We start from the raw sequence: 27,487 nt of genomic DNA on the forward strand, positions 1-27,487 counted from the left end.
ACTAGAAGCCCAAATAAAAAGGTTTGACTTGTTTTTGAGGACTACTTTTCAGACTTTAAGAACTTGGCCAAATAAACCTAACGACTTAGTGCAAATCTCCCGAATGAAAAATGGCTACCAGATTTCAAAACTTGAAAATATCAAAGTATTGGCAAGAAAGTCAAGCAACGGGAATCTTATATTCTGCAGTTGGGAATGTAATTAGTACAACCACTCAGGAAAACAATTTAGCAATAGCTTGTATATTTGAATGGGCACATAGACTTCAACCTAGTGACTCCTTTCCCATGTATATACATGTATAATACATATATGTATACATATAATACATGTGTGTATACACACACATATATGCATATATATGTATATATGTATGTATATATATATATATATATATATATATATATATATATACATACATATATACATATATATATATGATGAATTATTATCCAGGGATGACAATTAATGGATTATATCTTCACATAAAATATGGATAAATCTTATATATAGTACTTAATAAAAAAAGCAAGTCTGGGGGCTCCTGGGTGGCTCAGTTGGTTAAATGTCTGACTTTGGCTCAGGTCATGATCTTGCGGTTTTTGAGTTTGAGCCCGCCATCAGGGGCTCAGAGTCTGGATCCTGCTTCGGATTCTGTCTCCTTCTCTCTGCCCCTCCCCTGCTCATGCTGTCTTTCTCTCTCTCTCAAAAATAAATAAACATTAAAAATAAAAAGCAACTGAGAAGATGAGATAAAAGATTAATCTATTTTTGTGAAGCTCAAAAAATATGAAAACTAAACATATGCTCAGAGGTGCAAACATATACAGGATAAAATTGGTTTTTAAAAAACAAGGGAATGATAAAGGCAAAAGCAGGATGGGAGCTCCATCTTGGGAAAGGCAGAGATCAGAGACTGTGCAGTATATTAGTCAGGATTCTGCAGAGAACAGAAGCAATAAGATTTGTATAGGAAGAGATTGATGATAAGGAATTAGCTCGTGTGATGAGGAAGGCTGGGAAGTCCCATGATGTGCCATCTGCAAGCTGGAGGCCCAGGAAAGCCAGTGCTGTAATTCCATTCCAAAGGTCTGAGAACCAGGGGAGCCAATGGTGCAAATCCCAGCCAAGGGCAGGAGACCAATGTCCCAGCTCAGTAGGCAGGCAGGAAGCAAAATGGGCCAATTTTTCCTTTCTCTTCTTTTTTGTTCTATTCAGGCCCTCAACAGATTGGATGATGCCCACCCACATTGAGGAGGGCAATCTACTTTAATGAGTTCACCAATTCAAATGCTAATCTCATCCAGAAACACCTTCACAGACACACTCAGGAATAATGTTTAATCCAGGGCACCCCACAGTACAATCAGGTTGACACAAAATGAGCCATACAGGGAGGAACAGAGAGTAGTTAGCATGTTTTAATTCTTACGTTGGGTGGTGGATTCATAGGATTTTTTTTTTTTTTTACTATTTTTCTTCAAAATTACATACGTGTTACACACATTCTTTTCAAATATTACAAAATAATGTTAGGTCTGAAGAGCTAAGAGTGAAAAAAAAAACATTTAAAGGAAATCCTAGACCTCCCCCCAGGACTGTGTGTATGCATGCACATGTGTGCAGTTTAATATACTGCTTGAGATCATAAACATCCAAAACTTTTAAGGGTCACTATTTGAAAAACATCTATCTATCCGACGATAAACCAAGAGAAGTATTCGAAATAAGCATGAAATTAAAAAGTCATTAGAGTTAGTTTGTAAACAGTTGTATAAATTGAGAAGACATTGAAACTCAAAATAAAATCTGGAAAATATGGGGCTCCTGGGTGGCTCAGTCAGTTGAGTGCCTGACTCTTGGTTTTGGGTCAGGTCATGATCTCACAGTTTGAGAGTTTGAGGCTTACATCAGGCTCTGTGTTCACTGCACACAGCCTGTTTGGAATTATTTCTCTCTCCCTCTGTCTGTGCCCCTCCCCAACTCACGCTGTCTCTGTCTCTCTCAAAAACAAATAAATACACTTTAAAAAAAATCTGGAGGGACGCCTGGGTGGCTCAGTCAGTTGAGCATCTGACTTCGGCTCAGGTCATGATCTCGAGGTTTGTGGGTTTGAGCCCTGCGTTGGGCTCTGGGCTGACAGCTCAGAGCCTGGAGCCTGCTTCAGATTCGGTGTCTACCTCTCTCTCTGCCCACCACCTCCCCCACACTCTGTCTCTCTCTCCTTCAAAAATAAATAAACATTGAAAAAAAAATTTTTTTTTAATCTGGAAAATATATGAACACACAATTTATAGGAAAGTTCAAAAGAGACTTAAAAGAGGTTTGAACTTCATTAGTAAACAAAGAAATACAGATTATTTACAGTAACTTTTTTTTTTAACCTATAACATTGATGAAGATTAAAAATATATTCAGTAGGATACCTGGGTGGCTTAAACATCCAACTTCAACTCAGGTCATGATCTCACGGTTTGTTGGAGCCCTGCATTGGACTCTGTGCTGACAGCTCAGAGCCTGGAGCCTGTTTCAAATTCTGCATCTCCCTCTCTCTCTCTCTGCCCCTCTCCCACTCATGCTCTGTCTCTGTCTCTCTCAAAACTAAATAAACATTAAAAAAAATTTAATAAAAAAAATACTCAGTGCTGGCAGTTCAATGAAACCATCATAAATGCTGATATATAAACCTTTTCCAAAAGCATTTTGGAGATAGGATTCAGTAGCTCTAGTGAAGCCCATAACTTTTCACCTAATAACATCTTGGAAACTTTTCCAAAAGAAATAATTAGAAACACAAAGATGTTCCTAACCATATTATTTTTAACAGTAAACATTAGCCTAAATACTGAACAATAGGAAAACGGTTAAATAAAGTGCAGTACATCCTCAATGGAAATTAGGCAGCCATTAGCAATGGTGTTTTCAAAAAGTATTTACTGATATGAGAGAATGCTCACACTAAAGGAAAATCAGGATACAAAGTTATTTATATGGCACAATTGTAGATTTGTAAAATACACACACATACACATATACACAAATCAAGGAAAACTCACGAGAGAGAAGGATGAAATAGCGATCTGTGCAATATGAGCTCATGTGTGGTTTTTAGTTTCTCCTTTATCAGCTTCCACGATTCCTAAATTTTCAAATTTAATGATACAATATAAGTATTTTTCCAGATAATAAGAAGTATCTGCAATAGAGGGGCAGGCATTTCCTGGAACCCAGCGGTGCTGGGTCACAAAGTGTGCATTGTGGGTCGCTCACCTTATCCAGCTTGCATGGGACTCTTCCAGTTTCAGCAATGAAAGGGTCACATCCTGGGAACCCTCTCAGCCACAGATAAAGCAGGCATAGTTGGTCATTCTACCATTTGGCCTAAAGGAATCACTGAAGTGAAAAGCTTTCCCAACTGTAAACTGCAACAGTAGTCTTGATAATTCCTTCAGTCTCTCTATAGAACTGGCTATTTTGACCTTGCAGATTTATGAAGCCTTTTAAAAAAATTTTTTTTAACATTTATTTTTGAGAGACAGACAGATCATGAGTGGGAGAGGGTCAGAGAGAGAGGGAGACACAGAATCTGAAGCAGGCTCCAGGTTCCGAGCTGTCAGCACAGAGCCTGACACGGGGCTCAAACCCACAAACCATGAGATCATGACCTAAGCCAGAGTCAGATGCTTCACTGACTTGAGCCACCCAGGTGCCCCTATGAAGCTTTTTAAATAAGTCACATCTTTTTTTTTATTATTTAAAAAAATTTTTTTTTAACATTCATTTATTTTTTGAGAGACAGAGAAAGAGCAGGAGCAGGGGAGGGGCAGAGAGAGAGGGAGACACAGAATCTGAAACAGGCTCCAGGCTCTGAGCTGGCAGCACAGAGCCCGATGTGGGGCTTAAACTCAGGAACCATGAGATCATGACCTGAGCTGAAGCTGGACGCTTAACCGACTGAGCCACACAGGCACCCCTTAAATAAGTCACATCTTAAAGAGCTTGTTGAAAGCAAAGCAGATTGCATTAACGCTAAATAGGCTGGTTAAGCGACATTATACGAGCTCTGAATGTGTGTTCAAATAGGTCAGGAAACAAGAACTACCTCTTGTCTTTGGGAAAAGAAACCTATTTATCTCTCATTTCATTTTTTGTGCTGTACATAGTCTTTCCCTTTGCAAGAGAGGGAGTGGCAGGTGTATCATGTCACCAGAGGAAAAGTGAGCTCTGGGGAATCAGCTTAGAGGGTGAAATGAACTTGCTGGTTAGGGCTAAAGCTCTATGGAAGAACAAAGAATTGGGTCTGAAATGCTTTTTTTTTTTGCCTGCCTTTCTTACACAATCAGGACAAATCCTCTCCCATGCTAAATCTACAGGAAGTTCTTCTATATCTTTGCTCGGAAAATATCTTGAAAATATAATAGAACTACAATACTCAATGTGCTAGGAGCAATCTCTGCGTCATGGAGGAGAGCTGCAGTGGCTAATCAGGGGGTTGTGGGGATATCAGATGCCCGTGTCAAGCCTTGCCACTGTAAGTACCATTGGCCAGTCACTTAGCCACTCTCTGTGCCTCAGTTTCCTCACATATAAAATGTGGATGCTGGGGCGCCTGGGTGGTTCAGTCAGTTAAGCATCCAACTTTAGCTCAGGTCACGATCTCACAGTTCATGAGTTCAAGCCCGAAGTCAGGCTCTGTGCTGACAACTCAGAGCCTGGAGTCTGCTTCAGATTCTATGTCTCCTTCTCTCTCTACCCCTTCCCCATTCATTCTCATTCTCTCTCTCTCAAAAATAAATAAAAAAATAAAATGGAGATGCCAATAGCACCCACCTCATAGCATTGTGAGGATTAAATATGTTCACAAATAAAAGCTTGAAGCAGTGCTGGGAGATGAGTGTACAGGTGGTTTACTAGAGAATACTCCTAAAATCAGCACCAGGGGTAGCTGAAGGAAAGAAGCTGAGGAGAAGGAGAGGATGAGCCGTGATGAAGTCTTGACAGAGCCTTAGTGGGGATGGCCCCAGATGTGTCGTGATTTGGGGACAGTGGGTGTTTGGCCTCGATACCCCTGCAATCCATTAGATGGTGACCACTCTGAGAGGGGGTCATGAACCGGGTATGGCAGCTGTGAACTGCCTCTCAGGTTTCCTCCCACAGACCCAGGTGCTAGGATCTTAAATCCCCAGGGATCTGAACCCCCCTGAAATACTACAGGGGCTGATCTGATAGTTTATCTTATCTGCAGAAAAACCCCTTGGCTTTGTAGAACATTCACTTCCTTAGATTTTACAGTGATCTAGGATGCTTCCACTCCACCTTCTGTTTCTGTCACATTTACTTAGGATCTGATTCCTTAAAATTTATGGTGAACATTGTGATGTGCTCCAACCTCCCTTTAGGAACAAATGTTAAAGTTATCCTTTTCCAATCCTCTTTATTTTTTGAATATTTCAAAAAAAAAATAGTAAACACACAAAAACAAGAAGAAGGTGCACTTGGGTGGCTCAGCCAGTTAAACGTCTGACTCGATTTCAGCTGAGGCCATGCTCTCACAGTTGTGAGATCTGCATTGAGCTACACACCCAGCATAAAGCCTGCTTAAGATTCTCTCCGCCCCCCTCACCCCCCACCCCTCTCCCAGAGTCCTGGCTTGCATGTGAGTGCTCACTCTTTCTCTTTCTAGAAACAAACAAATGGGCACCTGGGTGGCTCAGTTGGTGAAGCATCCAACTTCTGTTCAGGTCATGATCTTGCAGTTCATGAATTCGAGCCCCGCATCAGGCTCTGTGCTGACAGCTCAGAGCCTGGAGCCTGCTTTGGATTCCATGTCTCCTTCTCTCTCTGTCCCTCCCCTGCTTATACTCTGTCTGTCTCTCTCTCTCTCTCAGTCTCTCAAAAATAAATAAACATTAAAAAAATTTTTTTAAACAAACAAATGAACAAAACACCCAGAAATATTCTCAGAGAATTCAGAAGCCTACCTTGAAAGTCAGAAACAGGATAGAGGAATTGTTCTAGACTAAGAGACTAAAGAAATATGGTGACCAACTGGTTCAAGGGGAAAATATCTATCTAGCTATAGATATAAAAAACCAATATGGCAAAATGCTAATGATTGTTGGTCTGGGTCAAGAACACTATATTCTTCTTTGAGTCTTTCTGTGCATTTTGAAAGTTTTCAAAAAATATAAATTCAGGGGAAAGTAAGAAATGTCTGCTTGTTGAAATGTCTGTGGCTTGGGTTCTTATTTATTTTCAAACATGTTAAAACAGGAAAGAGAATCTACATGGCCTGAAGGGCAGCAAATAGGTTCAACACTAATACTAAGCCCTAATTTCTTATAAGTCAAGCAGGAAGTAATAGAGGCAGACATGTGGGTTTTAAAATAAGACACTTTTTGGGGCACCTGGGTGGCGCAGTCAGTTAAGCGTCCGACTTCAGCCAGGTCACGATCTTGCGGTCCGTGAGTTCGGGCCCCGCGTCGGGCTCTGGGCTGATGGCTCGGAGCCTGGAGCCTGTTTCCGATTCTGTGTCTCCCTCTCTCTCTGCCCCTCCCCTGTTCATGCTCTGTCTCTCTCTGTCCCAAAAATAAATTAAAAAACGTTGAAAAAAAAATTAAAATAAGACACTTTTTAATTCTCAATGAAATTCTGGAGAGAAACACATCATCTGTGAGCACTTAGGAAGGAAAGCAATGATCACTAGGAGACAACATATGTTCATGAAGAATAGGTCATGCATAATACACCTTTCCCAGTGGGGAACATCAAAGATATAACTTAATTACAACAAAGTAGTTGAAAAAGCCCATCAGATTGGGTATGTCATTAAAATGGAGAAACGTTAGCTGGGTTGTTAGTTGAGCTTTCCTTTCTATCTATCATTCTTTCACCCCTTCACTCATTCATTATCAATCATGTATCCAGCACTGTGCTAGGCAACCACCCCCCTGGAATTAACAAACACATTACTGTCCACCTAGACTCAAAGGACATTTCTAAAGATGCTTCTAAAGTTGACCTAGGACCAAATGCATCAGGATCACATGTGGTACTTGTTAGAAATGTACATTCCTAGAGCCCCATCACACGCTTACTGAATCAAAATTTCTGGAAATGAGACTTGGGAATTTCCATGTCCAGATAATGTCCCAGATAATTCTTGGTACACTGAAGTTTGAGAACTACACTAAAGTTCTCTACCCTCTGTTTTGAAACCTTACACATATTAATCAGTGAATTAGGTGAACCCCAGTATAAATTTTGCCTATCAAATTTGTGACTCATAGTTGGAGGAAAAGCTGATAAACTGTATTAAAGAATCAAACTGGAAAAAGACCTTGACAAAGGAGAATGATGGAATGAAATTAACAGTATAAAACTTAATAGGGTTAAATGTTAAGTTCTGCCTCTAAGTTCAAAGAATCAACTACTTAAATACAAGGTAGGAAAGCTCTGGACTGACAGCAGTTCACCTGAAAAAGATTTAAAGTTCAATGAGAGTCAAAAATGTGATATTATTTTTTAAAAAACTCATACAAATTTTAGGGTGCATTAATAGAAACTGAAATTAAGGAATAGAGAGGCAAGGTTGCACCCATCATATTTTGCATTGCAGAGCACATCTATTTTAAAATATTTGAATTTTTTAAAAACTACTGTCAGACTAGAAGTGTCCAAGAGAAGGTGACTAGGTAGTAGTCTTAAACCCGCATCCTATTGAAGAATTAAGGAACAGAATACATTTCACATAGAAAAGTGAATGTTCACATGTCATGATAGCTGACAATATGAGACTGAGAAACTATTGAGTTGTTGAAGAAGGAATTTATTTTTCTGTGTGGGTCCACAGGACAGACCTGAGAATATACGGGCAAAATTATAGGAAAGTTATTTTTGGCTTAATCTAAGAATTAGGGGGCTCTAAATACGGTATGGGCTGTTCCCTTTAGAGATGAATTCTAGCAGTTGGTTAAAACAGAGGATTCCAATTAATAAATCAATCAAGGGAGGTCTAGCATGGACCAGTGGTGATGGTGGGCTAGAAAGTAAGGAGTATGTTTAACTCAACCTTCTGTAATTGAAATACAAAAAAAAAAAATTAAGTGAAAGAAAAATAAAAAAGGACACCTGCCTTACATAGGCAGTCCCTTCAAATATTCCATTCTTTAAATTTCTATATAAGTTTATCCAGAATTTTGGATGCCATGAAAAGCCTTCAGACCCTTATCTGGTTATATCAGTTGTTCATCCTTCTGAAGTCATCTGTTTCTGACATCTTTTAGAGGGGCTGTTTTGGAAAAGGCAAGAATGCCCATGACATACTTCCACCATCCCACAGAGGAAACCCAACCGTGGTGAATCCTTAAGCTGACAGGATTTCAAACCTTACGCTGTGTTAGTCAACAACAGCCAACCTCACCATAAGTGGAAACTGAACTGGAGGGCAAACAACGTGGAGGTTGGCTGGTGCTCTAAGAGGTGGCTTGTCACAAAATCTATGTTAAAATAGAGAGATCATGGTGATTAATTGAAGGGATTATATTGCTTATTTTGGAGAGTTTTATATATAATACACAAACTGGTTGGGCATTTGGAAGATGGAGCAGAGGCAAAAGATATACAGAAAGAAAGTTGTAGAGGCTGTGAAAGCCCACTGGATATACCTAAATTATTAGTAGGCAAAAGCCATAGGGAAGCAGAAACCAAAAACTATGGCAAGGAGTGAGGACCATGGTTGGCGGGTGGGAGTAGGAACCGCTGAAGCAGACATACTGGCCCTTGCCAGAGTTCTCCTAAGAGCAGAGGCAGAAACATTGAACTGCTGAGGTGGTGTCCAGATAAATCATTCACCAGAGCCATCTTGGGTGTGTTTAGCTAACTCAGTTCTCAGAACAACATTCCAGTCTCCAACAATGTCTGTTCTGCAGTCCTTACTATTGTCCTTAAGGACTATTGTCCTTATTTCTCTGTAAATCCTATTTAATACTTCTCTGACTTTTCCATTTTACCAAGGAAAAAGAAAAGAAAGTGTGCTATTGGTAGTTTGGGACATGGCCCAAGCAGTTTATCATCAGTTCAACATTTCTTTACAGTCCCATGGTATTTTTATCTTTAAAATTTCGAGAAATTTCCATCCTCCTCCTTAAGAGATCTGCACTAGTTTCTATACCAAAATAATGTTTAGCCCATTGATTTAAATTAACAACTTAGAGATATATCCCTTTTTTATTTTTTCAGTTCCTTCCCATAACTCCTGGCTGATAACTCATGTAATCTTCTGAGGTATGGCTACCTCAGTTTGAGAAACATGGTCTTGCAATAAACCTACATTAGTTGAGGTTATCTGAGTATTCCCTGAAGATTGTAACAACTGCAGAGGTTGGTCTCAGGGAGATACAAATGTGTGTGTGTGTGTGTGTGTGTGTGTGTGTGTGTGTGTGTGTGTGTGTATGTGTGTGTGTGTCCCATTCCAGAACCTCTTCTTATTCACAAAGGCCAGAATGGACAATATTCTAGATGTTTCAAATACGTGTTAATTTTTAATAAACACATGCTATAGAAAAATTGAATTTAATGTTCAAACCCAAATATATTTATTTGTTGATTTTTTTTATCTTTCTGCAGATTGAAAGTAATTATATTTTTGCTTGTTTTTCTTAAGTCAGTGTTGATTGCCCCCACTTTATTGTAGCCCTGAAGAAAGTCCACCTTCTTTCATATAAACCTCACTGAAGAAATAATAGGAAGAAAAAGAAGAAAAGCTGAGAACATGAGCAATACAAACAAAACCAAGGATGAGGATCAGACCTAAAACTTGGTCAAGGTGTAGCATTGTAGCTAGCATAATTTTTCCACTACAGTGTATTTAAAAATCAATTATGATAAAAAGTGTTTTTATATGAAGTGTCATTTTTAGTTACTGAATGTTATTATTTATTAAAACTCTATTAAAAACTAGATTTTAAATTAAATATTAGATCTCAATAAACTAAATTTAAATAATTAAACCTATTTTTTAAGTTCATTTATTTATTTATTTATTTATTTTTTTTTTTTTAGTAATCTCTACATCCAATGTGGGGCTCAAACTCATGACCCGGAGATCAAAAGTCATATGCTGCTCTGACTGAGCCAGCTAGGCTCCCCTAAATAATTAAGTCTAATATTAATGGTGAGGGATTACAGGGAGGAGGAAATCCATTGTGAAACCCATATTTTATTTAAAAATTTATACATAAATAATGTGTTGAGAGATTATGATTCTCTAAGTCACCTTTTTGCCCATCGCTAGTGTCTACTTTCTTTAGAAACTGGTTTGTACTTCCCAGGCACTATAAACATCAAGTAAAATTTACTGAGAACCCACTAATAACTGTATACATCAGTTAAAAAGTCCTTACTGGACAGTAACGGGCCTCAGACACAGTGAGGGAGGAGCACTAAGATATGGTCCTATCCTTCAGGAGTCCACAGCCAGCAGAGAGGAAGGGACGTATAAACACATAATTGCAGTGGAGCATGACACATGCAAGAGGGGAAATATGTGTAGGGCACCCAGTCAGGAGTCTTCATAGATACAGTGGCTCCAAGCTAGGATTTTGACACAATATCAGGTAGGGCTTTGACAAGTGAATATCCAAAAGAGAGGTTCCAAGCAAAACTACTTACTTTGTGCAGAGGTGTGATGCAGCATCGGGTATTAGAGGGACAGCTATTGCTTCAGTGTGACTGGGAGATGTTAAAGGAAATAAACTACAGCATGAGTGAGAAAAGAAATAGGGTCAAGGCTAGATTTGTCATTTCTTCTCTCTGTATGACCTTAGGCAAATTACCTGACCTCTATAAGCTTCAGTTTCCTCATTTATAAAATTTCTTCCTAGAATTACTGTGAAAACCAAATGACATAAATTGAAGATTATACATAAGGACTGGCTCCCCAGTACTCAATGAAGACTAGCTGCTCATGGTGTTTGTGGAAGTTGACACAGTTAAATACAAGAATGGGATGCCAGGCCCAAGACCTCACAGGACCACCTCAAACTCACTGCCATGCCAGTATCTATAAACTCAGTGTGTGTGTGTATGTGTGTGTGTGTTCGATGGAAGTGAGGATAGGAGGGGGGGAGGGGGGGACGGAGGGAGGGAGGGGGGGAGACAGAGAGAGAGAGAGAGAGAGAGAGAGAGAGGAAGCTTAATCTTGGGAAGCAGGAAACTCATTCCACCTGTGTCTACTACTCTCTGACACCCAGATTATTATCATATTTAAGCCACTTTCCATAATAAAATGAGTATGTTCAACTGTCCCTTTCTTTTCATCCTAACACCTGGCTTGGACAACCACAGAGCTTAGAAAGATTGCTCACATTTCTCCTCTACCTCCCTCAGAAATCCACTGGAATATTGCAGATGAGTGTACCTGTCCAGCCAATGCCTGCTAGGGTAAAATATAATACACTGTTTTCACACAAAGAGGTGTCTATAATTAATGTATGCCACATAATGACTTTGGAGATAAGTATATATCCATGAGACCATCACCACGATGTATGCCACAAACATATCCATTACCTCCAAAAGTTTTCTCCTGACCTCTTCTTTTTTGGTGATAACAACAGTTAATAGCTACCCTCTTAGCAAATTTTTAAATATACAATATGGTATCATTAACTATAAGCACTTGGCCATACAGTAGATCTCTAGTAGGACTTATTCATATTGCATAGCTGAAACTTTGTGCCCTTTGACTAATACCTTTCTGTTTCAGCCTCCCCTCAGCCCCAGCAACCACCATTCTATTCTCTGCTTTTATGAGTTTGACTATTTTAGATTCCTCATATAAACGGCATCATGGCTGCTGTATCTGGCTTATTTTGCTTAGCATGATGCCCTCCAGGTTCATCCACGTGGTCACAATGGCAGCGTTCCCTTCTTTTTTTAGGGATGAAAAATATTCCACTGTATGTTTATGCCACATTTTTTACAATCTATTCATCCATCAATGGACATCTAGTTTGTATCCATGCCTTGGCTATTGTGAATAATGCTGCAATGAACACGGCAGCAGTGCTGACATCTCTTTGACCTCCTTATCTTAATTACTTTGAGAATATACCCAGAAGTAGGATTTCTGGGTCATATTCGGGAGTTCTATTTTTAATTTTTTGAGGAAACCCCAAGCTGTTTTCCATAGTGGTTGCACAAATTTACATTCCCACCATCAGCGCACAAGGGTTCCCTTTTCTCTGAAACAAAATGCACTCTTAAAAAAAAAGTTCTCACAATTAAAGTCCAATTGGACACCTCTCTGTTTTTTGAGAGGATAGGCAGCTTGAATTCATTTATCTGAAAACCATTCTCTCTTAACCCTGCCCCTAAACTTGCATCTCCTCCTTTGCTCCCTATTCTGGTCAGTAGCATCATTATCTATCCAGAGCTCTTCCCAGGAACTTGCAAGTCTTCCTTGATGCCTCTCTCCTTCACTACCCACACTCAATCAATGACTAAGTCCCAGTAGACCTAAGTCCAAAAAGCAAACCTGTCTTCTTCCTTCCGCTTCTCCTGTGGCTTCCTCGGTTCAGGTCCTCATTATTTCTGTGTTCAGGCAACATAATTGTAAAGGCCTCCTCACTGGACTCCCTGAATCCAGTAGAGCCTACCCACATGGTTACAACCTCTACTTGAAATCATTTCAAGGTGCTCTTTCATCTACAAAATGAAGTACAAATAGGGTGGACGAGGTCTTGACTGCTCTGACTCTGCCTTCCTATCTAACTTTATCTCCCACCACATAACACTTTGCATTCTGTGCTCTAATCATACCAAATTACTGGTTGTTCCCCAGAAAAGCTCTTCCAAGGCTCCATACTTTCATACCTACAAATCCCTTTGTCTAGAACTTTGCTACTTTAAGAGTGGTCCATGGACCAGCAACATCGCCATCACCTGGGAGCTTGATAGAAATGTAGGTTCTCAGGCCTCACCCAGACATACTGAAGCAGAATCCACATTTACCACAATACCCAGGTGATTCTTAAAAAATTTTTTTTTCAACGTTTATTTATTTTTGGGACAGAGAGAGACAGAGCATGAACGGGCGAGGGGCAGAGAGAGAGGGAGACACAGAATCGGAAACAGGCTCCAGGCTCTGAGCCATCAGCCCAGAGCCTGACGCGGGGCTCGAACTCCAGGACCGCGAGATTGTGACCTGGCTGAAGTCGGACGCTTAACCGACTGCGCCACCCAGGCGCCCCATACCCAGGTGATTCTTAAACACATTAAAGTTTTAGAGTACTGCACAGAATGCTCTTTCCACCTTTGTTCATCGCACTGGTTCTCAGGCTTAGAGACCCAGTACCCCCTTTTTATATATTAAAAAAAAGCAACCTGCCTTTTACTATCTTGAAATAAATGTTGTGATAATGTATCTATGCTCATAATTTAAAAAATTCAATATAATGTTTTAATAATAATGTGAAAAAAGGCAAGTAATATAGAATAAAACATATTTCTATATGTAAATGGTGGGGCACAATTATACTTAAAAACATAACAAAGTAATGAAATATTTGCCTAAAATCACTGGGAACGGATACAAATGAAGACCAATTCAGGTGTATTGCATTGGTGACACAAATACCATGAGCAATGAGACAGTTAGTGATGCGACTTTTCAGGATGGAGAATGACTCTTGGCAAAGTTCCAAAGAGCAAAACACAATCTTCCTTTGACTCACAAGGGAGTCATATATTGCAAAATTCAGTTTTTAATAAAATTGTGCAAGTCATACTTTGTGTCTATACATGACAGGAATCAGGTTTTTGTCTCAGATAATTATAACCAGATTTTCACCTACGTGAATGTCTGGTGGGACATTCAAATGTCTGTTGGATGCAGGGCGATGCTGTCTTATACAGGACTAACCCACGCATTGCAGGGCATCTAGCATCTTTGGCCTCCATCCACTAAATGTTAGAACCATCCTCTCAGCAGTGCCACCACCAGTAATGCCCCCTGAGATTTCCAAAGTTCCTGAGGGGACAACACCTCTCCTGCTGAGAACTGTTGGTCTGCCAAAACCACTTTAAGACTTCCTTCAAATCTCTGTTTACCCAGTTTCTCTCTCCGTCACTGGTGTTACTCTGGCTCTATGCTTCAGTGGTGCTCTTAGCTCCCCCGAACATGGTTCTGGTTCAGCCCTTTGAAGTACAGGACTTTTATACCCTCTAGGGAATCACACAATCTTGTGTGATCTTAAATCACACAATCTTTTGTTGAGTAAATGCTTAACAAAGTGGTTGAATAAATGACTTAAAAAACAAACTAAAAGGAATGCCTGGATGAGTCTGTTGGTTAAGTGTCTGCCTCTTGATTTCAGCTCAGGTCATGATCTCACAGTTCATGGGTTTTAGCCCTGCATTAGGCTCTGCACTGACAGCACAGAGCCTGCTTGGGACTCTCTCTCTCTCTCTCTCTCTCTCTCCCTCTCTCTCTGCCCCTCCCTCACTCATGCACACCTTTCCCCTCTCTCTTACAGAATATATAAACAAACATTTAAAAAAAAAAAAAAAACAAAAGAACTTTGAGAGCATGTAAATTAGAGACATTTTCATCCATAACAACTGAATGTTTTCTAATATATCTATTTTATCCTGAAGATAGTATGATAAAAATGAACATTTGGTAATTTTTCTTTTGTTTTCTTTATAACTGCAAGTATTTTGGTAATCTTTATTCTTTTTTTAATTTTTTAAAATTTTTTTACAGAGAGAGTATGAGCAAGAGAGAGGAACAGAGGGAGATAGAAAGAGAATCTCAAGAAGGCTCCATGCTGAGCACAGAGCCCAACGCAGGGCTCGATTCCAGGACCCTGGGATCATGATCCTGGCTGAAATCAAGGGTCGATGCCTAACTGACTGAGCCACCCCAGCACCCCTCTGTAGCCTTTATTCTTTTATTCGATGTATTCAGTACCAACTGTGTGTCAGGCACTGAGCTGCACATTCCTTTGAGGAATCTATGATGCATCATGAGAAAGAGCAAAGGACACAACTTGGTATATTTAAATGTGAAGTTATTTTATTTTTTTTAATTTTTTAAATTTTTTTTTTAAATTTTTTTAACGTTTATTTATTTTTGAGACAGAGAGAGACAGAGCATGAACGGGGGAGGGGCAGAGAGAGAGGGAGACACAGAATCGGAAGCAGGCTCCAGGCTCTGAGCCGTCAGCCCAGAGCCTGACGCGGGGCTTGAACTCACAGACCACGAGATCGTGGCCTGAGCAGAAGTCGGACGCTTAACCGACTGAGCCACCCAGGCGCCCCTAAATGTGAAGTTATTTTAGCCTCCTGTGGCACCAACCACCAGGAGTGATTAATTCTGACCAGGTGACTTGAGATCCACATCTTCTATATATAATAGTGCAAAAGTTCACATTTTGGTGCTCTCATATAAAGGCTATATGAAAAAATATGTGATTCATTCACTGATGACACTTAAAATCTCTCAAAAAAAAAAAAAAACCCAAAAATCAAAAACTGAAGAGAGGCATTTTCTCAAGGTTCATTGTTATGGGTATACTGATATGCCTTCTGTGGGGTGACTTGGGGCCCTTCTACAGACCTGATATTCACCATTAAAATCAGCCTTTCCAAATGGGATGGCTTCATCACAGTATTCTTCTCCAAAAGGTGATTGGGAATATTATTTTTTCTTCACTAATATGCTGAATTTGGTACTTATGCCCTCAGGAAATTTACCACTAAAAAATATACTCCTCTAGTTCAAATAGGTAATAGCACAGGTCTTGAATACATTTGTATATTTAAGGGCTAGTTGTGGGGATGGTGGTAAAAAATTAAAACTAAAATACTTTTGACAGCTCTAATAGTTAAGAATTACAACATATATATCTGCCTGGTTCTTCTCTGTCCCAGAATATCCCACAGCTCCTGGCATGTCTGAGGCATATAACAAATATCTGTCAGATGAATTAATCCATGCATACGTAAATGAATGGTCTATATTTCCACTTATTCTGGGCTTCAGAATTTTTTTTTTTTCAACGTTTATTTATTTTTGCGACAGAGAGAGACAGAGCATGAACGGGGGAGGGGCAGAGAGAGAGGGAGACACAGAATCGGAAACAGGCTCCAGGCTCTGAGCCATCAGCCCAGAGCCCGACGCAGGGCTCGAACTCACGGACCGCGAGATCGTGACCTGGCTGAAGTCGGACGCTTAACCGACTGCGCCACCCAGGCGCCCCCAGAATTTTTTTTTTTATTAAGCTTTAGGGAAGTAAAAAATGTTAAGGAAAGCAACTGCGAAGGGTTTTCCTTCCTATCCCAGAGAGAATGCAGTCTTTGGAGGCACCGAAGCTTCTTGGTCAGGCAATGCTGTAACCTCTATCGAACCTAGCACAAAGGTGGCCTTTCTTTGTTTTCCTCCTTCTCTTCACTGGTTTCATGAGCTGGTGCCAGCCGAGTCTAGATGGCATGCGCTTTACACTTGAATGAAACACTCCCTGCCCTCGGTTCTGGGAGCTCCACTCTGCTGCCTCCATCTGCTGCTTCTGATAAATGCTCATATTCTAAATATATTACTATCAGCTCACTCCCAAAGTGGTTTGCCGGCTCTCCATGCAGCAAACAACCCCACTGGCACAGAGCCACTTCTTGGGTAGAAAGAATTTGGGCAGACAGAAGACATACCTCCCAGTGAGGAGAGATGAGAGAGAAGAGGGAGGAAATGGCCTGGAGAAGCTAATGACAAAGACCTTGGCTATGTCCTGTGGGTCTCCAGGGGCCACCAAATCAGCTTACACTGCCAGGGGTACCTAATGCAGGGGTGAGTGGGTCTGAAGTGTAGGCATTCTGAGAGAGCAGCAGAGGTTAAGTTGAAGATGACGCTTTGCTTTTTCTCTGAAAATGAGTTGAATATTCTTAGCCTGGTCGGCTGACAACCCTCCATTATGAATAACCTCCAGGAAACGAAGATTCACAGGAATTTGCCTCCAGCCCTTTAAAGCCTCCTCGGGCACATACACGATTTAAGCTGCTCTTCCAACTCCCCCTGCTAGTTTCAGCTGCCAGTTGCCTCCCTTTCGATGTTTCTTCCTCCCAGCAACTGATCTCTAGCCAGCATAATCACCAATTGCATTTGGGAAAGATGGAGTAATGCAGTGTGGAAGGTCTCCCTGAAGAATGCGTTCACAGCAGAAGCCACTAGGGTAGATGTTTATTCTCTCACAGTTGTGGAATCACAGAACATTGGAGCTAGAAGGAGAGTTAAGAAACATCTAGTCCAATTCCTTTATCCTAAAGGCATCTTCAGTTATCATGTTCCAACAGACTCCCAATACCCCTCCCCCACTTCCCCACCACACCTCCCCTTCTCAGTTTGCCCATTTTGGTAGTGGCAACTTCATTTCTCTAGTTGCACAGGCTGAAAACCCTGGAGTTATCTGGCCACAACCAACATCTATCTGGTCCCATGGCAAATCCCGAGGGTTCTACCTTCAAAACATAGCTACTATCTAACCCCTCCTGGCCACCTCCTTTGCTACAATTTTGGTCTGAGCCACCTTAATCTCCCCAGTGGATTACTGCAATAGCCCAAGGACCAGCTTGTGACAAATCTGGTCTGCCATCTGCTTTTGTAAATAAAGTTTTATAGACACACAGCCATATTCATTGGTTTACCTGGTGCTCCAACAGCAGTATCAACGAGTTGCAACAGAGATCTTGTGGCCTGCTAATTTACTATCTCTGGCCAACCCCTGAAATAACCCACTAAATGGAAAGTTGGATAGTATCACTGCCCTGTTCAAAATCCTGTCACTCAGAGTACAAGTCCTATTAAGCCCTGCGTAAACTGCCCCTGCCATGATCTTCTGACCTTATCCCCTACTATTCTCCCCTGTGTTTACTGTCACCTGACCACACTGTCTGTTCCCCTGCCCCTAGGCCTGTCTTCCTCCCCCTGCTCTTCCTCAAATAAGCCAGGTGGGCTCCAAATGCAGGACCTTGCATATATTGTCTCCTCTGCCAGAAATGATCTCCACGTTGACATCTGCCTGACTTGCTCACTCTTTACTTTTTCTTCAAATGTTACCTTCTAGTGAGCCTTCCCTGACCACCTTATTTAAAATGGCATTTCCTGGGGCGCCTGGGTGGCTTGGTCAGTTAAGCGTCCGACTTTGGCTCAGGTCATGATCTCATGGTCTGTGGGTTTGAGCCCTGCATCGGGCTCTGTGCTGACAGCTCAGAGCCTGGAGCCTGTTTCAGATTCTGTGTCTCCCTCTCTCTGTGACCCTCCCCCGTTCATGCTCTGTCTCTGTCTCAAAAATAAATAAACGTTAAAATAATAATAAAATGGCATGTCCTCCCCATCCCTTCTCATTGCTTTACTTTTCTCCACAGCTGCTACCACCATTTAGTGTACCACACTTCCCTTTATTTATTTCCTATGTTGTCTCTCCCCACCCTCCCACTAAAACACAAGCTCTGTGAGGGCAGGGTTTTATCTGGTTTGTTTTCCTGATGTACCCACAGTGCCCAGGCATGTACTAGCTGTTCAATAGCTCTTTTTGAATAAATACATACATACATACTTAGAAGTGTCTCAGCAGGGTATCTGTAAACACTCCTGCTTAGGAGAAAGAATCACCAGGAGCTCTAGGCAGAAATGACCTCTGTACTTGGGGAGGCACTTTATTTCCCACTTTCCTACTTTCTCTTTTCTATCCATCTTATTTCTCACGATGTAACTAGCATACTTCTTCTATTCCTTAAGTCTATGGCTATAGTTTCTGTAGCATTTCAGATCTCAGTCTTTTCTGTTCTGCCTATCATCATTAAAACATATCTCTCTGGCTTCTATTACCAAAAGACTCTGGCCTGTTCTCGTCTAAGCTTATAAACTCATTAAAGCCCAAATATTAATGAATAATAATGTCTCTACCTCCTAGAAAATAATTTGCATTTAAACAACTTTCAGTGCCTCAATCCAAAGCGACCAGTGATGTGGGAATTCCCAGCAGGCAAAAGGCCTGGGCCAGCTAGGGTAGTCATGGAAAGGTCCCTCCAGCAAAATCAAATCACAGCCCATCGGCAGCTGTCCACTTTGCCTCTATAAGATGAATCCAGCCATGTATATCCCCATCAGACTATGTGTGCACCCAGATACACAGGGTGTCAATTAGAGGCACTGAGAACATCTTAACTTGCATGGAAATGAGACTGTCACTTGTGATATATGTGCACACTTACATATATTACTATCGATTTCTTCCCTTAGTGCTTTGATAGCTTTTCATCTAACTTGTGGTCCCACTGGCACAAAGCCACTGCTTGGGGAGGAAAAGGAAGCTGGGTAGGCATAGTATTCAGCCCCCAAAGAGGTGAGACAGGGAAAGCGGATGACTATTGGAGCACAAATTACAAGCATGTTCCATTGGTCTTCTGGGGCCATACTTACAATGCTTCAAAACACAGTGTGGGTTCTGAGAGTAGAAAGGAGGAAAAGATTGAGAAGTGCAACCTTTACATGAAAAAATAATACCAGCAGCAATAACAAATTTGTTTCATAAGAATTTGTAGTATGCAAGGAAAGCAGATTTTCTTAGGCAATCCAGTACTGCCAGATAAAATTAAGAGAATCATCTATACAACTGAAGAGGAGGAATATATCCATTACCAAATCTGACTGATCTGTCCATCAGAAACCCTTCTAACATCTCCAGAGGAAGGAGCATTCATGCACACCTATGGGCAAGAATGCTGCTTACCTTTTTAGGACAGAGCAGATTTAGATGACCCTTTTATCTTAGTTTATCAGAACCAGCTGCAGGTGATCTAGCCCACGTGGTTTTTGAAAACGAACAAATAATTTTCTTTTGAATTATGATAGAGCATGACTCATTTCTCCCCTATTCCACATACCACCACATAGGTGCCTCTGAATCTGTCATCTGGTGAAATGGGTATTGATTTGTCATTCCTCCAGGGAATCCTTGGTTTCATTTACTTCCTTCTCTAGACAAAGAGACACATTTATGTGACTATATGAAAATTTCTACATTTTTATCAAAATGGCATCTTGTATGGCTAAAATTAACAACTCAGGAAACAACAGATGTTGGTGAAGATGCGGAGAAAGGGGAACCCTTTTGCACTGTTGGTAAGAATGCAAACTGGTGCAGCCACTCTGGAAAACAGTATGGAGCTTCCTCGAAAAATTAAAAATAGAACTACCCTACAACTCAGCAATTGCACTACTAGGTATTTATCCAAAATCACAAAAATGCTGATTCAAAGTGGCATATGCACCCCAATGTTAATAGCAGCACTATCAACAATAGCCAAATTATGGAAACAGCCCAAATGTCCACTGATTGATGAATGGATAAAGGTGTGGTATACATACACACATGCACATGCACACACACACACACACACACACACACACACACACACGGGAATACTACTCAGTGATTGAAGGAATGAAATCTTGCCATTTGCAACTACTGGATGGAACTAGAGGGTACTATGCTGAGTAAAATAAGTCAGTCAAAGATAAATATCATCTGATTTCACTCAAACATGGAATTTAAGAAACACAAAAGATGAACATAGGGGAAAGGAAGGAAAAATAAGATAAAAATGGAAAGGGAAGCAAACCATAATAGACTCTTAAATACAGAGAACAAATTAAGGATTGCTGGAGGGGTATTAGGTTGGGGGATGGGTTAAATGGGTGATGGGCATTAAGGAGGGCACTTATTGGGACTTGTTGGGATGAGTACTGGATATTATACGTAAGTGATGAACCACTGGGTTCTACTCCTGAAACCAATACTACACTGTATGTTAGCTAACTTGAATTTAAATAAATGAATTTATTAAAAAATGGCATCTTGTAAGTGGAAACTCACAAGACATTAGCCCAGATTTCACATACTAAATATCTGGATGCGCACACAAAAAAGGCAGTTTGTAAACTACCATGAAACCAATTTCTTTTTTAAAAATTTTTTTTTTCAACGTTTATTTATTTTTGGGACAGAGAGAGACAGAGCATGAACGGGGGAGGGGCAGAGAGAGAGGGAGACACAGAATCGGAAACAGGCTCCAGGCTCCGAGCCATCAGCCCAGAGCCCGACGCGGGGCTCGAACTCACGGACCGCGAGATCGTGACCTGGCTGAAGTCGGACGCTTAACCAACTGCACCACCCAGGCGCCCCTGAAACCAATTTCTTAAACTACTTGTAAACCCACTAACTATAGAACTAAAGTGATCCTCAAGTCACTCTGAAGCACACTTTGGTTTCTATCAGTACGGACGTAGTGCATGTGCTCTTTCACCATAAGATGTTAGAGAAACCTGCAGCTAATACAAAACACCCAGTGGGCCAAGAGACAACTGGGGTTGCCAAGGATTCTACACTGTACCCACCAAATCCAAGGAGACAGAGGCACCGATGACATTTTTACCAAGATGGATTACCTCCTAGGAGGAGCACCGGACTTCCAAGGTCAGGCCTGAAGCCAGTGGTTCTCATACTTTAGTATAAACCAGAATGGCCCGGAAGACTCCCTGAAACAGTGATTGCTAGGTCCCACTCCAGAGTTTCTGGTTTGGTAGGTTTCAGGATAGAGCTCAAGGATTTGCATTTCTAACAAGCTCTCAGTGGCTACAACTGTTGCTGATGCAGGTACCACACTTGGAGAACTACTCCTATAAGCATAGTGTTTCTATAACATTTTCCTTTCCTCCTACTGTTGTTGTTCATGGGGCCTGTGGTTGGGGAAGAGAAGGTAGAAGTTGCAGCTGCAACAATAGCACTTGGCACCTGGGAGCCTTCAAGTCCAGGCTGCCATTCAAGACAGACAAGTAAGTGAGGTTACGGGCACATGGAATCAGGCAACCTTTCTCATGATTCCAAATATGTACATCTGTCTTGTCTGGCAGTTTGATCCTAGTTTATCCACTTCACTTTTAAAGCCCATCTGATGATAGTTTGAGTCCGCTGGCCCACACCCATAGCAATTAGACCAGTATTAGGGAAGAGCAGATTGGCAGATGCACGCTGAGAACTCATGTAGCATCAATAAGCAAACTCGACGAAGCACAGTGTCTTGAGTAATTTTGCACAAGTGGCCATGGACGGGCAAGGGAGAGCACACCTAGAGAGCACTGTTTAGGCAGAGAACAAAGCTTTCTCAACAGACATTCCTGGCTGCTGCAGGTGGGGAACTCTTCTGAAACTGGAGAGGAGACTATCAGCCTGACATGCAGACAGCTACTCTGCAGCTAATTTCAAAGGACATTCATATGCTCTAGCCTTTACTCTTTCTTTTCCTAGAAAACTTGCCCCTCTAAGGATACAAAAGGCAGTCTTTGAAATCTATTTCTTTCTACACCTTGCTCCATAGAGGAACAATAGTGCAGTAAAACGTTGCCAGTGGAGCTGGGACTAAGAGGTACAGTGAGGCCTCAGAGTGGTTTTGGCTAATGCCAGTATTCAAGGGTATTTTTGTATACAAACAAGGAAGTGGGGAGCTGCCTTAGCTGCTGGGAATATTTCTGAAGGGCTGGACTATGTCATTAAATGCTGTAGATGGTATCTGTCAGGAGAGATGACACATTTATTTCTATTCTTGTTGTACGTTCTTTGTAGGTCAGCCAGAGCTCTGCTTTGCCTCATCCTTACTCTAGGGCCCAGGCCGACAGAGCAGACACTGTCTGGAGCATTGCTGATTGCCATGATGTAGGGAAAGAAAGAGTGGCAAATTACATGCTAGGTTTTATGCTTTTGTCCAGAAGTAATACACTTTACTGGCTACAGTGGGTTGAATAGTATCCCCTCAAAATTCATGCCCATTCCTGGATCTTCAGACTGTGTCCTTATTTTGAAACAGGAAACTTTGCAGGTGTATTTAGTTAAGTATTTGGAAATAACACTGTAATTAGGGTGGACCCTAAATCAAATGACTGGTCTCCTTATAAGAAGAGGGACGGGGCACCTGGGTGGCTTAGTTGGTTGAGTGTCTGACTTCAGCTCAGGTCACGATCTCGCAGTTCATTTGTTCAAGCCCCGTGTCGGGCTCTGCTCTGTGCTGACAGCTCAGAGCCTGGAGCCTGCTTCAGATTCTGTGTCTCCCTCTCTCTCTCTCTGCCCCTCCCCTGCTTGGACTCTGTTTCTGTCTCTCAAAAATGAATAAATGTTAAAAAAAATTTAGAAATAAGAGGGACATAGAGATGTTAAAGGCCATGTGAAGACGGAGTCAGAGATTGGAGTGTTGCAGCTCAAGCCAAGGAACTCCAAGGACTGTCGGGATCCACCAAGAGCTAGGAAGAGGCAAGGAAGGATTCTTATCGAGGACTTCAGACAGAGCATGGATCTGTTGACACCTTATTTTCAGACTTTGAGCCTCCAGAACTAGAAGAGAATAAATTTTTCTTAAGTCTCCTCGTTTTTTGGTTTTAGGGTAGACCTAAGAAAACTAATCCACTGGGCAAAGTAAGTCACCTGTGATACAAACCTCTCTGGAGCTCAGTTTCTTCACATACACAATGGATATGAACAACGCTTCCCTTACTGAGCTGTTACAAAGATAAAGGGAATAAATATGAAAAGAACCTAACTGTGGTACACACAATAATGCCTCCCAAAGATTGCCAAACTCTAATTCCTGGGAATTTGTGAATATGTTGCCTTACATAGCAAAAGAGAGTTTGTGGATGTGATTAAGGTTACAGACCTTAAAATAGGGAGATTATCCTGGATTACTGAGGGGTCCAATCTAATCACTTGAGCACTTATAAAAGTAGAAGAGGAAGGCAGAAAAGTCAGTCATAGAAATGTGGCAGAGGAAGGGGAGGCAGAAGAAACGTGATAACATAAGAAGGATTTAATGTACCACTGCTAGCTCTGAGATGTTCAGAGACCACATGCAACTACACACAATGACCCCAAAGAGGCCTCTAGATGGTAAGCAGCCCCCCTAACCCCAGATGGCAGCCGGCAAGAAAATGGGGACCTCAGACACTGAACTCTGCCAACCACCCAAATAAACCTGGAAATGGATTCTCCCCTAGAGCCTCCAGAAGGGAAAGCAGCCCAGGCAACGCCTTGATTTTAGCCGTGAGACCGGAAGCCAAGAAACCAGCGGAGTCCAGTGGACTTCTGACCTACAGAACTGTAAGATAATAAATGAGTGTCGTTTTAAGCCCCTAAATTTGTGGTAGTTTGTTCTGCCAGCAATAGAAAATAAATGCATTAGCACAGTGAGGTCTTGGTGCATAGTATGTACCCACTACATGTATGTTATCTGCCATCAAAGGGAAGAGTTAGGCAAGATACAGAGGGGCCTTCCCAGGACCCCAAACATTACATGCTCTCAAAGAAATAAGCCTGCTGTGATTTTACAACCTAACCCAGAAGCTGGCTTTCTCTCGTGCTTTCCAGCTGTCATGTGTGGGCCCCCTACATGGGTAGCCTCCAGCAGCAGCAGCAGCAGCAGCAGCAGCAGCAGCAGCAAGAACAGGAGGAGGAGGAGGAGGAGGAGGAGGAAATGCTGTTTCCCCTGACTTAAGTAAAACACACCTGTGCACATCTGACATCCAGAAGGAAAGTTACACCAGAGCCAACTGTCAGCACTCTGGTAGCATACTTCTCACCTGGAACCATTAAGTCCTGCCATCCTCGTATATGGAGGCAGTTTCTGTTCCTAATATTTGCTCCTAATTGAAGCACAAGCAAGGATGAAGAGCATTTCCTGCTGCTAAAGCCTTCCTTCTGTCCCCCTAAGCCAAATCCATCTCTCCAACCACATGTCAATATCTCCCAGCTGCCTAACCATCCAAACCTAGTCCTTAACCAGAGAGCACAGACTCTCCTTGCTACATCGCTTTATTTGATGACTGGAGCTCCTATGCTTTAATAACTAGGTCAAGTTGAAATAACATCCTAGGACACTGGGCCCTGAGCCAGGTGTCAGAGATGTGGGCCACTCGGCATTCAATCACTAACAAAGTGTTCAGAAAAGCAAGAGGATTAAGGGCTACCCACTGGGCACAGACATGTGCCTCTAGCTTGAATCAAATGTAGACATTTTGCCAAGTCCCAGTACTTCTTCAAGGCTCCAGACCAGCAACTGGTGATCCTTTTGATAATAATTTTCATTTCTATTCTAGGAGAACCATCTCACTATAAGGAGACTATAATATTAAGAGCTAGTATTGTGTGCTTACTGTACACCAGGCACTGTTTAATAGAAGTGTAAAGTGTTCACTTATTACACTGTTAAGGCAATTTGAAGATTTAATTTCTATTATCTTTATCATATAGCTTTACAAATGAAGAAACTAGGGCTCAGAAAGTTTAAGTAACTTGTCTAAGGTTACCTGGTAGTACATGGCTGGAGCTGTAACTCAAAGCTAGACTAAAGTTTTCTATATACTACATACCACACTGATTTCTTTAGGTCTCAACCAGGCACTGTGCCAGGCCCTGGAGATGCAAATATACCCAGGAAAAAATTCATTTTCTCCTAGCTGACATGATAGAAGAGGAGACAGATATGTAGAAAGATGTATTGATATATTTTATTAGCAGCATGAACAAAGTATGATGGAAGAGGTAATTAAATCCTTTAAGTGGTGGAGAATTATAGGAAAGAGGAAAAGTAGCATTTGGGAAAGGCTTCTTGGAAGAGATAGAAAAAGGACAAGGGAGGGCGCCTGGGTGGCGCAGTCGGTTAAGCGTCCGACTTCAGCCAGGTCACGATCTCACGGTCCGTGAGTTCGAGCCCCGCGTCAGGCTCTGGGCTGATGGCTCGGAGCCTGGAGCCTGTTTCCGATTCTGTGTCTCCCTCTCTCTCTGCCCCTCCCCCGTTCATGCTCTGTCTCTGTCTGTCCCATAAATAAATAAAAACGTTGAAAAAAAAATTTAAAAAAAAAAAAAGAAAAAGGACAAGGGAGATAGACATAAATGAGAGACAGAGAGGAATTATCACATATAAGTGTGGACAAAATGCTCATTATCTCTCTCTACCCTTGTTTCTTCATTGCTAAAATGGAGATCATAATATCTGTTCCAAAGCTGTTATGAAGACTAATTTAGGTTGATAAATCTAATGTGTATTACCTCTGTTTAAAACATTCTAATGTGTATTACTCCCTTGCCTTCCACCCTCCCCTCCACGACCCCCCCCCCCAAAAAAAAAATCCCTTATGTAAAGATAAGATGAGCTCAAAATCCAAATAAAAAGGTTTGGGAGCACTAAAAGGGAAACATAAATGTAAAGCGGTTAGATACTGGAGAGAAGAGCCCAAGGTTATCTAAGAGAGATTTGAATTCTATCTCTGGAAAAGGCCTCCTCTTGCTTCACCATCAAAACACATTCCCAAGAGTAGAAATAGTCACCCAGGTGGCCGCTCATTCACCTGACATGAGCCTACTGCATTTTCTGCACACAGCTACACTAAGCTCATAGCCTCGGCAGCTCCTAGTATGAAACAGAGTATCCCTCAATCTCTACCTCTGAAGATTGGGGACAGTCCTTCCCAGTCACTCTTCAGCTTTAGGGGGGTCGGTTGGTCTCAGGGACAGCTGACAGCCTTATTTAGCCAACCAGCTGCTCTGTGATACACAATGTCCCGAATGCTCAAAGTCTGGTGGATGATTCTTTTGTATCCATATAAGCAGCAGTTGGAGGAGAATCCATCAGTCCCTTTGGTAGCCTCAGGGTGTCAAGGCTGCCATTCAAATCATTACCACCATAATTATTAACCATTATTTTAGTGAGATATCTGCTAGGCAACTGTTTTTCTTTTTTTTTCTAATCATTAAAAAACAAATTTCACTGGAAGAATGCTTGCCTCAAGTCACATCAACACATTTATTAAACCCCTTCTGTTTTCACAGTTCGATAGGAAGTCTTGGAGGAAATACTTAAAATATTCTCTGAAAGAATCGATAATGCTGTGCACAAGAGGTCCAGACCAAAAAAATAATAATAATTATTATAGAAAAAAGTTACACACGTATACAATATACTGCTACAGTGTCGGGGGGCGGGGGTGGCAATTGTTATTTCCTGGATTTTATTACGACAGGGATGGGGTGCAATGGAAGAGACATCACGGGTAGAGGATTTGGAGAAGCAGGATACTGTGGTGAGAAACTGCTTTCCTTTCCAGCGGATAAGAGAAAAACAACCAAGGGGAGCAGACATATATGCACCCCATTAAGGTAGCCACCGGAGCCGGACTCTTTAAGGAGTTAGTTCACCATTTAGGGTTAAGTGTTACCTGTAGTTGTAAAAGGACTTTCGCTTCAGGACGAAGGATGATGATTCAATGACACAGTCAAAGGCCTTGTCCACATTTTGAACCCATTTTTCAAGCACGCTAACCCCGAACGGTGTAGCGGGCTGCAGGAGTTGGGGTCACTCACCAGGCTCAATTGAGGATCCTGGGAAG

General features: G+C 41.5%; 1 protein-coding gene across 9 annotated transcripts in view; it reads left to right on the top strand.

Annotated features, from left to right (window-relative positions):
• The first annotated feature begins 23,880 nt into the window (after positions 1–23,880).
• Positions 23,881–27,487, top strand: part of CD47 (CD47 molecule) — a 51,263-nt gene continuing 47,656 nt past the window's right edge. For 4 of the 9 annotated variants that reach the window (XR_015240329.1, XR_015240328.1, XR_015240327.1 and 1 more), the window contains exons 1-2: positions 23,890–23,993; positions 24,101–24,203. Coding sequence is in view for 5 of the 9 variants with exons in the window: in XM_086675523.1 (XP_086531649.1) it covers positions 23,991–23,993; positions 24,101–24,203 (106 nt within the window). In the remaining 4 variants the exon portion in view is untranslated. Of the gene's footprint in view, positions 23,994–24,100; positions 24,204–27,487 lie in introns of all 9 variants that reach the window. The other 5 variants (XM_086675523.1, XM_086675517.1, XM_086675518.1 and 2 more) reach the window with 5 other exon arrangements.

This window comes from Puma concolor, chromosome C2 (assembly GCF_028749965.1).
Source record: "Puma concolor isolate L17-30 chromosome C2, mPumCon1.1.hap2, whole genome shotgun sequence".
NCBI classification, from domain to species: Eukaryota; Metazoa; Chordata; class Mammalia; order Carnivora; family Felidae; genus Puma; species Puma concolor.